General features: G+C 55.3%; 6 protein-coding genes across 6 annotated transcripts; 5 read left to right on the forward strand and 1 right to left on the reverse strand.

Annotated features, from left to right (window-relative positions):
- Positions 1-395: 395 nt before the first annotated feature.
- On the forward strand, positions 396-2151 carry CABS01_10417 (cation efflux family protein; the record flags this gene model as incomplete). The annotated part of the gene is made up of 3 exons (XM_060543773.1): positions 396-1054; positions 1113-1331; positions 1380-2151. The coding sequence occupies 3 exons, from the start codon at positions 396-398 to the stop codon at positions 2149-2151; spliced, it is 1650 nt and encodes a 549-aa protein (XP_060399455.1).
- Positions 2152-4492: 2341 nt separating this feature from the next.
- Positions 4493-5595, forward strand: CABS01_10418 (uncharacterized protein; the record flags this gene model as incomplete). Its single annotated transcript, XM_060543774.1, has 2 exons — positions 4493-4859; positions 4928-5595. 2 exons carry the CDS (start codon positions 4493-4495, stop codon positions 5593-5595), a joined length of 1035 nt encoding a protein of 344 aa, XP_060399456.1.
- A 711-nt stretch (positions 5596-6306) lies between these two features.
- CABS01_10419 (phosphoglycerate mutase) lies at positions 6307-8542 on the reverse strand (the record flags this gene model as incomplete). Its single annotated transcript, XM_060543775.1, has 2 exons — positions 6307-8446; positions 8508-8542. 2 exons carry the CDS (start codon positions 8540-8542, stop codon positions 6307-6309), a joined length of 2175 nt encoding a protein of 724 aa, XP_060399457.1.
- Positions 8543-10766: 2224 nt separating this feature from the next.
- Positions 10767-10985, forward strand: CABS01_10420 (uncharacterized protein; the record flags this gene model as incomplete). Its single annotated transcript, XM_060543776.1, has 1 exon — positions 10767-10985. The coding sequence occupies one exon, from the start codon at positions 10767-10769 to the stop codon at positions 10983-10985; it is 219 nt and encodes a 72-aa protein (XP_060399458.1).
- A 564-nt stretch (positions 10986-11549) lies between these two features.
- On the forward strand, positions 11550-12239 carry CABS01_10421 (methyltransferase; the record flags this gene model as incomplete). The annotated part of the gene is made up of 1 exon (XM_060543777.1): positions 11550-12239. The coding sequence occupies one exon, from the start codon at positions 11550-11552 to the stop codon at positions 12237-12239; it is 690 nt and encodes a 229-aa protein (XP_060399459.1).
- Positions 12240-12897: 658 nt separating this feature from the next.
- Positions 12898-14212, forward strand: CABS01_10422 (peptidase C13 family protein; the record flags this gene model as incomplete). Its single annotated transcript, XM_060543778.1, has 2 exons — positions 12898-13433; positions 13498-14212. 2 exons carry the CDS (start codon positions 12898-12900, stop codon positions 14210-14212), a joined length of 1251 nt encoding a protein of 416 aa, XP_060399460.1.
- Between the last annotated feature and the right edge of the window lie 492 nt (positions 14213-14704).

Raw genomic sequence — 14704 nt, forward strand, 5'->3', positions numbered from 1 at the left:
ACACTGGCCCGAACACACACACGACTCTTGCTCCATCATCTTCCAGCTCCACGGTTCTGGACGTCCCACGACACCTCAATTGCGACGCTTTTCAATATCTCGTACCCGTTGTCGACCTGTCTTCGACGTACCCCAGAAAAAAATTAGCGGATGCGGATAACGTCCGGCCCATGACTCAGGTTAGCACAAGATAGGGGCATCTTCGAATAGATCCCGACGCAACGGGCCCTTGGTGGAGAGGCGAACGAAAACGACCCAACGAAAATACGACAGAGGGGACACTACACAGGCCCTTTCCCTCGCCCATCCCCGCCGATACCGACACCGACAACGATCCCAGTCCCGGGTCCCAGACCGACCGACGACCGACCTCGACAACGCGCGCCGCGGTCAACATGGCCTCGTCCTACGCCTTGCCATCCTCCGCTCTGCCGCACGCTCACCATCACCACATGCACTCCCACTCCCACTCGCCGCCGTCCCTTCACGCATTGAAGTCGACAATGTCCACCGGCGGGCTGCACTCCCACAGCCAGAGCCAAGACTCGACCGGCAGCAGCCACGCACATAACCACGATCATTCACACGGCCACAATGGCCACGCCCACGGCGGCCACTCACATCACCGAGCGAACTCGAGCCAGTCGTCCATTCCTCGAGAAAGAGCGGCGCCTCGCTCTCTCGCTTCAATGGACGGCTGGAAGACGGACATCACACCGAGCGGTCGTCAGTTGTTGACGCCTACAAATGGGTCCTTTTCGGAAACGTTCCAGCCTCTTGACGGCGCAATGACGATAGACGAGCATTCTCACGATCATCACGATCACGATCATTCACACTCGCACGACCACGCTCATGGCGATTGCCATGGCCACGACCATCACGGCCATTCACACGCCCACAGCCACAGCCACAGCCACTCCCACTCCCACTCTCACGACCATGCGAAGCCGTCTCTGTTTACGAGGGTTCTCCTGAAATATACGCCGGCGGTTCCGGTCCTCCACACCATTCTCGTTGAGAAGGACTCGAGAAGAATCTTTTACTTCATGACGTGAGTCGGACTACGAAACACTCCACCTTGAGTATCACTGACATTCTGGTTTTCGCAGTCTCAACTTTGGCTTCATGGCCGTACAAGCGTTTTACGGCTACGTCACCGACTCGCTCGGTCTCCTCAGCGACACGATTCACATGTTTTTCGACTGCTTTGCCCTCTTTGTTGGTCTTTGCGCCGCAGTCACTAGCAAATGGCCTCAGAGCCAGCGATTTCCATTCGGGCTTGGAAAGATCGAGACACTGAGTGGTTTCGCCAATGGCATCTTGCTGATGTAGGTTTCCCAGGCTGCAGCACGAGTCACAACGCTGACAAATGATAGGCTTCTTAGCGTTGAGATTATCGTGGAGGCGTTTGAGCGAATTTGGGAAGGTCAAGAACTTCACCGATTGCGGGAGCTTCTCATTGTTAGCTTCCTCGGCGGTGTCATCAACCTGCTGGGCCTTTGGGGCTTTGGGCACCATCACCACGGCCACGACCATGGCCACGGCCACTCGCACTCACACGATGACCACGACCACGGGCATGATCATTCGCACGGAAAGAAGCATAGCCACGGGCACTCGCATCATAACGACAACATGGAGGGTATTTTTCTGCATGTTCTGGCCGATACGATGGGAAGCGCGTCCGTAGTGCTGTCGACAATCTTGACGTACTACACGGGCTGGACGTTTTGGGACCCCTTGGCCTCTTGCGCCATTGCGATCCTGATTTTCCTCGCGGCGATTCCGCTCATCAAGTCGTCCGCGCGCAACCTACTTCTCAATATCCCCGACGACATTGAGTACAACCTGCGTAATACGCTCGCGGGGATTTTGCAGCAAAAGGGTGTCGTTAACTACTCGGTGCCCAAGTTCTGGATGGACCACCGGAGCAGCGAGGACTCGGGGGACAAGCTGCAGGGCATCGTGCACGTCGTGGCGGGGAGAGGTGCGAGCCTAGACGAAGTACGGGATCGCGTGCGGGAATACCTCTTGAAGAACTCAATGGACATTGTAGTCCAGGTTGAAAGAGAAGGCGACGGCAGCTGCTGGTGCGGCGTTGGAAGGTCGACGGGATTGGCCACGACACCCCTCAAGAGGGCATTTTAGAGAAGCGAAATCCGACCCCCTTGACGACGATTTTTGAGATATTGGCAATCCCGGACGAACGAACGAAGCGGGAGTGAGAGTAGAGTGTCTGGTCTATTTTTCTTGTGTTTCTTCTTCATTGACTAGACAGCGGGACAGAAAGCGAAGACGAACCGCATAGAGGCTTGGTGCTAGAGAGACCCCGATTTTGGTGACGGGGTTTTACGCGGTCGGGCTCTTTCTTCTTCCTTCTAGGAGTCACGGAACGTTTATACATCAGGCAAGTCGCATCACGGAAGGCATTGCGAAACGGCCATTCAAGGAGACATTTTTTGTATGAGTAGAAGAAGCAAGTGCATACACATGGTTTTGCGCGAGGGGTGGCGATGGAGAACATGGAGAACAAAAAAGCTTGATACCCTTGAGGCTAACGTTATCGCGCACCTATCTTACTTGATGAATTCTGTGAATGCTCCGCCGACCCGAGGTGGCCTGTAAGAACTATGCTATACGAGCGTGTGACGTCTCGCAACGAGGGCAGTTCTCCGTCCGCCCGCGTGGGGGTTGAGCTGTCACTTGGTGTGTGAGGTACATTGGCACGCGGGGTTTGACCATTGCATGGCCAGAATGGCTGACGTTATGGCGGAAGAGAGTTATGTTTGTAGCCTGCAGAATCTGGCATTCAAGGTTCGAGGCAGAAGTTTGAGAAATCGAATACTTCGGCAGCGAGCCGAGATGCCTTTGTCGAGGGGACTGTTGTTGGTGGCTGTTTACTCGCCGGCCGACGTCGACTTTGTTTACTTGGACGAGACGAGATTAAGAAGTCAGGCGAGGGGTTTTGTGCGACTCTGTAACTCGTCTCGGGAATGTGGTCTCACTTCAAGGTCCTTGTAAGGCGGGTGTATTTCAGGGAGAGGGAGATGGGCGTTTTGTGCACGCTGACCGGTGATGGCATTGGGACATTGGGAAATCACATGAAAGTAACACCAACTGTCTGTGTGTGTGTGTGTTTATGGGAATTGACTTTCATCCCAATCTTCCTTCAGACCGTTTACACGATTACTAGCCAACGGGTACACATTATAGTTTGCATCACATAAGCATTTCAATAGCATCAATGTAGAAGCCACCTATGATTATTCGTCATCGCCATCTTTCTGCATACGCGCCGGTCTAATTATGTACCTTTGGTAGGTATTGCTCTGCAGGATGAAGAAGTAGCAAAATACAGAGCACCCCGCTAAAGCAAGGCCCCGATCTAGGCCCAGGTCCTCCCCCCATTTCCCCCTCCTTTTCCCTCTCAAGTTTCCTCCTTTCCCCCAGAAAGCCCGCCCGGACCGGAGCAGCCCTTGGTAAGGTACGGAGTAAGTACCTGAAAGTAGCGGGATGGGCAGCTCATGTGGTGGGAAAAGTTGGGGGGAAAAGGAGCCCTGGCACCACAATGAGCCGAACGACCGAGGCACCCGACCATTACACCGCACTACAGTACCTATTGTATGTACACCGCACCGCTATGCCGCCAGCGCCAAGTGCCACCTCAAGAGTTGGAGGTTGCTGCAGTTTCATCCCGCGTCGCTGGGATGAGCTCTCGAGTCAATTGCCCGTAGGAACCTAGAGAAAAGACGATGGTCTGTCCTCTTTTTGGATGCAACCGGCCACTTGTCACGTCCCTCTTTCCTTGACGTTTTCCTCATTGAACCTGCAAGCAAGTCATTACCAAATAAAAATCATCACAAGCCAATTCCAAAAAGAATCTGGGGAATTTCCTACTTCGAGTGGATAAGGTACCTCCTCCGTAAGGTACACAAAATTCCCCATACTCCGGCTACAAGTGGAGACTCCCAAACCCCCCAATTGGAGTGTTGCCGAGGCTCAAACGACTGACGTACCGCAACCGCAGCGAGCTACCTCAAGGTACCAGGTCTCCCGCCATTGAAGTGGTCTCTCACTCCCTCTCTCCGATCCGACCGCGCACCGCCCTCTCCAACGGACGACCGAATCCAAAACTGCAACTCCAACTACTAGTTCCCGAACGCACGAATAGTTGCAAAAAAAAGAAGAACTAGCAACCCAGAAACTGCACCAGGAACGGACCGCACGGTGGTAAAGGCACGCATTGGATCGCATCACAGCTTCGCGCCTAGGGCAAGCTACCGGACATCAGCAACAAAGCCAGAGAAGACGGGGAAACCCAGAGCACGTGAAAGCTCCCCCTTCCTCTCCCCAAACACTCTTCTCACCCACGACAACCATCTCACGACAACCTCCTTCTCGCCATCCACACAAAACCTTCCCCTCCTCCCTTCTCCAATCCTCCTAATCAACCCAGGGTCCCCCCCCCCCCCTTCCACCCTCCCTCAAAATGGCACCCTCCCCAACAGAAGCAACAAAATCCCTAAACCAAACCCTCCAAACCTCCCTCCCGACCCCCGTCGCCGACGCCGTCCCCCGCCTCCCCGAATCCAAAGACGAGCTCAAAGCCGACACGAAAGCGGCGGCCTCGGGCCTCGCAACCCAGCTCCGCTCCCTCGCGGCAGGCGGCTTCGGCGGCGTCTGCGCCGTCGTCGTAGGCCACCCCTTTGACCTCGTCAAGGTCCGCCTCCAGACCGCCGACAAGGGCGTCTACTCCTCCGCCATCGACGTCGTCCGCAAGAGCGTCGCGCGCGACGGCCTGCGGAGGGGTCTGTACGCCGGCGTGAGCGCGCCGCTCGTGGGCGTCACGCCAATGTGTATGTTTCTCTCTTCCTACCTCCCTCCATGTACGTCTCAGCTAACCCATCTCTTCCACCCCCGACAGTCGCCGTCTCCTTCTGGGCCTACGACCTAGGCAAGACCCTCGTCCGCACGACCTCCTCCGCCCCCGACGCCCCCCTCACCATAGCCCAGGTCTCCGCCGCGGGCTTCTTTTCCGCCATCCCCATGACCGCCATCACCGCCCCCTTCGAGCGCGTAAAAGTCATCCTCCAGGTCCAGTCCCAGCGCCTGAAGCCCGGCGAATCCCCCAAATACAAAGGCGGCGCCGACGTCGTCCGCCAGCTCTACGCCGAGGGCGGGGTGCGCTCCGTCTTCCGCGGCTCCGTCGCCACCCTCGCGCGCGACGGCCCCGGCAGCGCGGCCTACTTCGCCGCCTACGAGTACATCAAGCGGCGGCTCACCCCCAAGGACCCCGTCACGGGCAGGCCCTCGGGCGAGCTGAGTTTGCTTGCTGTTACGGCCGCCGGCGCGGCGGCGGGCGTGGCGATGTGGATCCCCGTGTTCCCCGTCGACACGGTCAAGTCGCGCCTGCAGACGGCCGAGGGGAACGTCACGCTCGGCGGCGTGGTGCGCGAGGTGTACGGTCGCGGGGGCGTCAAGGCCTTCTTCCCTGGTTTCGGACCCGCGCTGGCGAGGGCCGTGCCCGCGAACGCGGCCACGTTCCTCGGTGTCGAGTTGGCGCACCAGGCTATGAACAAGGCTTTCAACTGAGAGGGCGAGAGGAGGTGTAGGAAGGGGGATAAGATGGTGTGTGGTTCGAGTTCGTGAGAAATTGAGCAGGACAAAGATGAAAAGGGGGCTTCGGTGGTGGAATACGAAGAGGGAGTACACGGGGGGGGCGTTCCTAGATGGAGGCATACTCGTCATAAAGCTCTTACACTGAATAGTCTCGAGATGTTTTCCCTTGTGTCATGCCTAAACAAGACTAGAAGCGAATTATTCAATATTTCACTCATGACACAGCCTCGAATTCCTCTCGCACAGATATAGACACCCGCGTAAACAAGCAACTGCAGTTTGAACTTTTTTGTGTAATTTTATTCATCTATGCTATCCATCCATGCCTTCATAACAACTATTTGGTGGCTGTTTTTGGGGGGGAAACTTCAAAAAAGGCAAAACCCTCCTGCTAATGCCCCCCTCCCTACTGCGCTATTAAAAATGATATCATGCTTTGGAGCCACTCCAAAACTTTTTGTCCCTACGCAATGCCATAATGAAGATGAAAAAAGTAGAGATTTGTCCTTTTGCCGCCCAGATGCAGGCGTAACAGCGCTGTTGTGATTGTGTGCGCTTTTCCGCTGTAAGATAAAACTTCCATGCTGTATGATGCCATCCTGTCCTTTGAGGATGTTCGTACGCTTCATTCCATGAGATAGTCCAACGCCGCGTCGCAATGCAATCGTCTCTTGAAGCAGCCCATCAACCGCGCTCGTTCACGGTCCAACGCCGCTTCGAGGTCGTCATGTCGCGCATAATTTCAGTCTCCCCCAAAGGGCGCGGCGCTCCCCATAGACCCCCGCTGGCAAATGTCCCCAACTGAGGAATCTTGTTCTCCTCGTCCGTGCCGTCGCTCGAAGTAGGACGAGAGATCTCTTGCAGTCTGAGGGGGACCTTTGCCGGGCCACCCAGCTGCGGCTCCTTTCTCTCTGGAGTCGGAGGCTTGACAATCTCCTGGCCGGGCTTGGAAAGGGCGGCCAACTTCTTCCGGTGGTCAAAGTCCGGAAAGATGTCGTCCTCCTCGTCCTCCTCCTCTTCCGTCTCCTTCTTTGGTGTGATTGGCGACCACAGCCCCACGGACAAGGTCGGTGATGGCTTCGTAAAGTTTGTTGCGCCGCTGCCGACCGTGATCCCGGTCGTATTGAGCGCGGGCGTCCTGGGAAGGGAGTATGTGTTATTCGAAACCCGGCGCATGCTGCCCAGATTTGCGTTTGCCGAGTTGCTTCTACTTCCAAAGTCAAACGAGTCGGGGTTGAATGTGATCGGCGTCGGCGTATATGTGGTCGATCCTACGGTCGAGATGCGCCCTCGCGAGTATGACTGTCCGTTTTGTGAGTGATTTGAGGCTGTCGAGGGAGCTCTGGATAGATTGTGGGTGGCCGAGACAGGCTGGCGCAGATGCTCGGTGTTTGCAAATAGTTTGAGATCGTAATAATGATGGACGGGGATGATTCCTTTCGTGCCGGACATTGGGTCGACGTCAGGTTCCGACATGGGCGTATCCAAGCCGGAGGGCTCCGAGTCGCGACCGGGCTTTCTGGCGGCCACGGTCAGAGAAGCCATCGCCACGTCCATCAGGACCGGCTGGTGCGTAATGGCGCCGATCAAGGCGTTGCAACCGGCACCGTGAGATACCAGGATGACCACCGGCTCTACATCGTCGTCTTCCTCATCATCGATAGCACACTCGGTGTCACCATTTTGGGAGGTCTTGACGACCTTGGTGACCATCTCCGCGGGACGCTCAGCCGTAGTGTACCAGTCCACCAGCTTCTGAATACCCTTCCTAAATCGGTGGTGCATGGCTGTCCACTCCTCACCGTACTTGCCACCATCGCCCCAGTCCAGAGGCTCCCGCATCGAATCCCATTGGTAATCTACTGACACGCAAGCATCTCGCGCGTGCGCAACATAGCCGTCGGGGATGGTGTGGTTTGGTGAAATAGCGTAGTGGGGACTGGGGGCGACATATCCGTCATTTGGGTTCGCGGGCTCTGGCAGTGTGAAACGAACGCGCTGGCTTGAGGTGCTAGCCGTACTGCCAGCCCGACTCCGCGGCAGAGCACCAGCCACGGCAGATACGTTTTCGAGACCCAGGATGGAAGGTGAGTTGGAATCCGAAGATCCAGACCTTTCGGGGGCGGGAGCGGGGGCAGCTCTGAACTTTGGGCTGTTCCACAACTGACTCTGGGCTTGGCCGACGGAATTTGCGTGGTGATGGGAGTGCTCTTGGATGTGGTTGTGGGCGTGAATGTTCTCCCGTCTGAGCAGATCGGCCTTTGCTCCAGCCAGCATCATCGCGGAACCCGGAGGCGGCGTAATCATTTCAAAGTATTCCGGGGACAGCCACTCCCCCAAGAAGGCATCCAGGCGCAACGTCGATTTCTTGATCATCTTCTTCCTGGCCTGCTCGGGCTTGGTACCGTTCGCGTCGTTCGAGAGGGGATCGACTTCCTCAGCTACGGACGCTGGGAGAACAAAGGGTGAGGCTGAAGGGTTCGCGCTGGGCGAGGGCATCGAGTACGAGGGCGTACCGGGCGGAGGCGCCTGGGCCAGGCCCGCGCTGATGGCGACGGAGGTTTGGACGCATCGCAAGAACGGGGAGCTATGGAGGACAACCTTGAACTTGCGGCGCCTCTTTTGCGAGTCGACAGAGCCATTGCGGCCGTTGGAGAACTTGGAATCGGCATTGACCTCTGCTTCGGCCTGTCTCAGTATGTTTCCAATGCGTATGCCGAGTGCTTTGGCTTGCTGCCAGCCGCCGTAGGTCAGAGGAGGGTCGTAAGGTGTCGGGGACGTGAGATGCCACTTCTTGTCGGCGGCGTCGAGACGTGCGCCATGCCTAGTAGTCTCGTCAGCCTTCCAGAAGCTTGCAAGCGTGGGTTGTGAGAAGGTCCTCTTACCTGACGACGAAAATGTACGCCGGTGGGCGCCCCATGTTGTCGGCGACGCAGGTGAGAATGCGAAAGCCCACTCAGGATATGTGCAGTAGTCGGCCGGCGTGGGGAGGACTAGGTGAAAAGATAACGGCGTATGTGACAACCTCTCACAGCGTAAGAAATACGGACGGGGGATCAAATAACGATGGGTGGGAATGCGGCTAAAGACACCATCCAAGACTTTGCGGACCTAAAGGATCGGATGGCTTGGGTAGGCGGAATAAGCTTCGATGTGCCGGCGGCGGAGGACCGAGAGGGCACGGGCAAAGGTAACAGACTAAGTTGCAGATGGTCGGGATGGTTTTGGTAGTTGATGCACTTGGGAGCGTTCAAGTTGTGATATTTCGGGATGGACGGAGTTGATGTGAGGACAAGCTGGAAAGAAAGACAGGTTGAGTAATCAGAAAGACGGAACGAGTCGAGAAAGTAGAGAAGGCAAGAAGGCGAAGAAGAAGCAGCGAGGTACTGGCAGAGAAGTAGTAGGCAGGCAGGCGGAGGAGGTGGAGGGCCTGGCAGGCGGATTTCAGAATTTCTGCCACGAGTTTTACGTCGGTCATCCGGTGTTTGGGTGCCCCTCTCTCCGTGTCCGACCAGTTGGCACCGACTTCGCAAGCGCTAAGATGATGGGACTATCCGTAACAGACTAACAGCAAGTAGGCAGATGGAGACCGTTGACGAGCATGCCATCGGTCGGTCAGCGGGCGGTGGAGATGGAGGGAGAGAAGAATGAAGGTGGAGCGGAGCGGTCGTGGAGAACCTGCCTTGAGATGCAATCAATCGGCACCGAGTCGCGACAAACGGGCCAGGCTTGGGGAGGGTCAATAAATGTATTAATTTGCGATCGGATCCCGCCCAGGCCCAGGTACCCAAGTATCGAGCCAGGTATTGAGGTAAGGTCTCCAGGTACGGATACAAACAGGGGATGTATTTATGTACGCAGTACGTACGGATATGTATGTATGTATGGTCCAGGCGCAGGTGCAGTCGCAGCCGCAGTCAGTCAGTCGTGCAGGTTGCAGAAGGCACAAAAGAAAGCAGCCTCAGGTACGAAGCATTCAAAGGTACATGACGGATATGTAGAACAGTGACAGAGGGTAAGGTAGGTAGGTTTTTCAAGGGTTGTCAAAGGCGGGGCAGATTCTCCTCTTCTGCTTTTCTGCCTTTCTGCTTTGTCTTCTGGTCAGGGTCACATACACAAATCGTAAGTGCAAAGACACAATGATGCAAGGACTCGGAAGCGACACATCTCAGAGACTCACACCCTCGCCAATACGGATCATCGTGGACAGCCCACCGGCTACACAAGAATCGTCAAGGGTCAGACGATGGTCCTATAGTGGTGTGGTGATGCCGGGTGCGTCAGTGAGGGGGAGAAGAGTTGGAGGAGGGCGAGGTACCTTGCTGAGGGTTGGAGGGGTAGCAGAGGCATAGGTAGGTTTGGCGAGTGACAGGCCGGGAAGACACTGCGAGCCGGCGAGGGAGGGGGTTGGATTGTCACTGCCATTGCCGAACATACACAGTACTGTATACCTATCTGCGCCCACCTATGAGGTACCTATGAGGCACCGCTGCTACTTTGAGCATCTCGGAGACGAACCAGACACGAGACAAGGTCTTGCATGTCTGTTACGCCAGGCGCGTCAGCCGTTGCTACCTTAGCTTGGGTAGTCTTTACTCTTCAGGAGGGGTCGCTGCCATGGATGACGGAGCGGTGCAGAATGCAACGAAAAAAAGATTCATTTCCTTGCCTCTTTGCTCTCTGTCACTCTGTCACTCTGCGGTGTGGAAAATGTGCATGTGATTGTCCCGCTCTCGCTTTTTAGCGCCAAACGTAATCACGGCACGTGGGGAGACAGGAAAATTTTAGACGAGCAGAAGACGAAGAAGACTTCCTTCCTTGCTGGCAATATCCGAAAATGCTAGGTGCTAAGGCCCGGTCTACGAGACGAATAAGCTTAAGTAATCAGACTCCAACTGCCCGACACTCTCGTATGGCGTCTTTCGTCTTTTCTCCTCCATTCCCAAGCAAAAAGGCAACAAGTACTCCGTACCTACCAGGGGCAATCAAACCATAAGCTCTGAGCATTCCAGTGCCCCCAGATGCCTTTGTTTGGCCCATTGGTGCATTCTTTGTATTTGATGCATTCTTTGTACTTGATCACGAGTTCCCCGGCCCGTATGCAAACAGTATAGCCGCCGTGCATGTTTGACTCAAATCACACGATGCTGACGCAACTCATCAAGCTGACCATGATCAGCTTTCCCTTGCCAGCTGCCAGCTACTCCCGGCGACCAGCCCGAAGCATGAGCGGCACCGCGGCACCGCGGCAGAGACTCACCACCTCGGACATGAATCCTCCGAAGCTATCCAGGTTCCGCTCGCCGCTCGGTCCAACGCCCCGTCCAGATCCGACCTCCTCCACATTAGCATCTCATGGATAATTAATGGATCCTTTCACCTTGATCCCTTGTCCGGAGGAACCCCACCAGCCATTTCTGGCGTAGGCCATAGGTTCTCTGGTTCGACAGTCAAACAGCACTTCGTTAAGCCCTGAGATTCAGAAGAGCTAATCCCCGCAAAGCAAGAGTGGCCTGTGCAGGGCGGCCGCCAGAACATCTCCCAATTACCTAAACTTCAAAGTACCCCAAAGTACTGAATAAACCGTCATGCATGAATAGACCGGGTGACTCTTCAGAATGTCGCCGGCCAAGTGACTCAAATATACAAAAGTTCTTTTTGGTTCAGCAAACAAGTCAAAATGTCTCCGAGCACAGATAACCTTAAAAGCCAATATCGCATTGGAGGCTGCGGGTAACTTGGAGGGATACACCCAAATCTGATACACTTCACTGCTCGTTACCCCAGATTCCAGATCAAACGAACGCCACTACACCACCTACATCTCATCCCCACGTATCACCAGAGTATCGGAACACAGCAACTTGCCCTTGAGTCTATAGTCACCACCTAGGAATTGAATAGAGAAACCCAACCCAAACCACAAAATGGCAACTGCACCCAAGGACCAGCAGGACTCGGCAGACATCAAGTCCCGCCTCAAAGAGTCCTACGACACCATCGCCACCGAATACAACGAATGGACCCTCCGCCAGACCTCCCTCCGCATCGAGTACCTCGAGAAGCTCATGGAGAAGCTCCTCACCGCGAAGCCCCTGTCGGGCCAAATGTCTCTCGTCCTCGAGCTCGGCTGCGGCTGCGGCCTCCCCGTCACCGAGAGGCTCCTCACCGCGCCCGACACCTACGTCACCGCAAACGACCTCTCCACCACCCAGATCGACGTCGCCCGCAAGAACCTCGCCAAGCACGGCACCGACCGCGTCTCCTTTGTCGAGGGCGACATGATGAAACTCGAGTTCTCCGAGGGGTCGTTCGACGCCGTCATTGCCATGTACAGCATCATCCACCTGCCCCGCGAGGAGCAGACCGAGATGATCCGCCGCGTCGCCAAGTGGTTGAAGCCCGGCGGCCTGCTGCTCGCCAACTTTGCGTCAAAGGACTTGCCTGCCGTTGTGAATGAGGAGTGGCTCCACGAGAAGGGGTGGATGTACTGGAGCGGTTGGGGCGCTGATGCGACTGTGGAACAGCTCAAGGAGGCCGGGTTGGAGGTCATTATCAGGGATATCGTCGATGACAAGGACGACGCCGAGTTCCTCTGGGTCATGGCGAAGAAATGAGCAGCGCCTATTCACATGATTTTTGTCGTTTCAACTTGGGTTCCGGAAAATTCAACATCAAGCGGACATCAGAGGCATCCTCCTATCATGTCAGTATACCTATGTAAACTACAAGACGGGATATCAAGGGTTGCCCACGTCGAGGTACCTTGTACTTTGAACTGGTGGGGTTTCGCTTCTTTAAGCAAGTACTTTACGGTATCTTGCGGTTTCTCAATGTCTTATATAGCAAGACGTTGATGGTCTAAAAGTACACAAAGTCAATTGAACATTTAATCTACTTGATGATTATTCTTCGGCTACAGTCTACACATCATGAAATCCTAGATTGCTCGGTGGCACTGTGAGGTACTAAAGCATGGTAAAACAATCAGATCGCTTCCAAATGGCGGGGAGAACTGGTACCTGAGCCACACTGCGCTACCCCGGTCAAAGAGGCAAGGGCAATGGCCTGTGCCCCAGAGAACCGATCGGCTTACTAAGGCCAATTTTGTCAGGGCGAAGCTCCGTGGCGGGCCCCCTTACCAAGCTGTTGGTTAACCATTTCGATCCGTCGTGGGATTCTTTCGTTTCCACTCGTCTCCCTTGCGACGACAATTCACGAACTTGTTTTACCTCCCCGCCATTCGCGACTTCATTGATTCGAATCACCATCATCATGAAGCTGTCACGATTTCTCCAGTTGCCAGCCCTCCTGGCTGCCTCGACCCTCGCCCCCGCGGTGCTCGCCGAGCACACCAGCAACTGGGCCGTCCTCGTCTGCACATCGCGATTCTGGTTCAACTACCGCCACCTCGCCAATGTGCTCTCCATTTATCGCACCGTAAAGCGCCTTGGCATCCCCGACTCTCAAATCATCCTCATGCTCCCCGACGACATGGCCTGCAATCCGCGCAATGCCTTCCCCGGAACCGTCTACAGCAACTCGGACCGTGCTGTCGACCTGTACGGCGACAACATCGAGGTGGACTACCGCGGCTACGAGGTCACTGTCGAGAACTTTATCCGTCTGCTTACCGATCGCGTCGGCGACGAGATGCCCCGCAGTAAGCGCCTTCTGACGGACGACCGAAGCAACATTCTCGTATACATGACAGGCCACGGTGGAAACGAGTTCCTAAAGTTCCAGGATGCCGAGGAGATTGGTGCTTTCGATCTGGCTGATGCCTTTGAACAGATGTGGGAGAAGAAGAGGTGAGAGGATACCCAGGTGCATATGTGCTACTGCGACGACATTTACTGACTGCTCCTCCCTCAGATACCACGAGATCCTCTTCATGATCGACACCTGCCAAGCGAACACAATGTACAGCAAGCTCTACTCCCCCAACATCATCGCCACCGGCTCCTCGGAGCTCGACCAGTCCTCCTACTCGCACCACGCCGACAACGACGTCGGCGTCGCCGTCATCGACCGCTACACCTACTACAACCTCGAGTTCCTCGAATCGCAAGTCCAAGACCTGAGTTCCAAGAAGACGGTCGGCGAGCTCTTCGACAGCTACACATACGAAAAGATCCACTCCCACGCCGGCGTGCGCTACGACCTCTTCCCCGGCGGCGCCGACGCCGCGCGCAGCCGCCGCATCACCGATTTCTTCGGCAACGTGCAGAACGTCGAGGTCGACGGCGCCAAGAACATGGTTCTCGACGAGGAGCTGCTGGAGCTTAGCCAGAAGATTGCCGCGCTGAAGCAGCGGGCTCAGGAGGCGGATGCGGCGGCCAAGAATGCGTCGTTGGCGGAGGGTGCAAAGGGCCAGACGCCGGATGTCAAGACGAGGGCTAAGAGGGTGCAGATGGCGAAGCCGCTCACGAATGAGAATTGGTGGGAGAAGAAGATTATTGGAGTCACGGCCTTGATCGGTTGCGCGCTTCTATGGGCTTTGGGGTCGTATTATGAGGCGCCAAAGAGGAAGGCCGATGATTCTAAGATGGCGACGGGGCAGAATGGCCGATCCACCGTGAAAGCGTAATCGTGTCGTCTTTTTTTTTCTCGTTTTCTTGTACTTTATGTCTTTAGTTGACTTGCACGAGGTGCATTAAGCATGGCGTTTCTTGGGATATGGAAGGGAATGGTTCACTCATAGCTTGGGAGCTGGTTTAGGCTCTATCAATCATCAGCAGTCATGATTTCTTCAAGCACGAGAAGAAATTCTATACATTGTTCTGTATGCTCATCCTTCATTTTTATGTCAGTTGAACAGCACCCCTTATCCAATGTTTGGCTGTTGTTTGTGTTTACGCATTTATCCGAAGTATTTCCATGCAGGTCGTTCCTCACCTCTCCTCACCGAGCCTTTCACCGAGGTGTTTTCATCCACTCTAAAATCTTGCTGGGCAAAGTCAATGCTTTTGACGACAGTCCATCAACCCCCATACATCCTTCATGGAGAGACGTAGACATCCCGTAATCTGCGAAAATGGATAGCTCAAAGGTTTGTATAGGAATCTCCTTCCGTTCTGGT

The sequence above is a fragment of the Colletotrichum abscissum genome (assembly GCF_030869225.1).
Source record: "Colletotrichum abscissum strain IMI 504890 chromosome Unknown Scaffold_26.1, whole genome shotgun sequence".
Taxonomy (NCBI): Eukaryota; Fungi; Ascomycota; class Sordariomycetes; order Glomerellales; family Glomerellaceae; genus Colletotrichum; species Colletotrichum abscissum.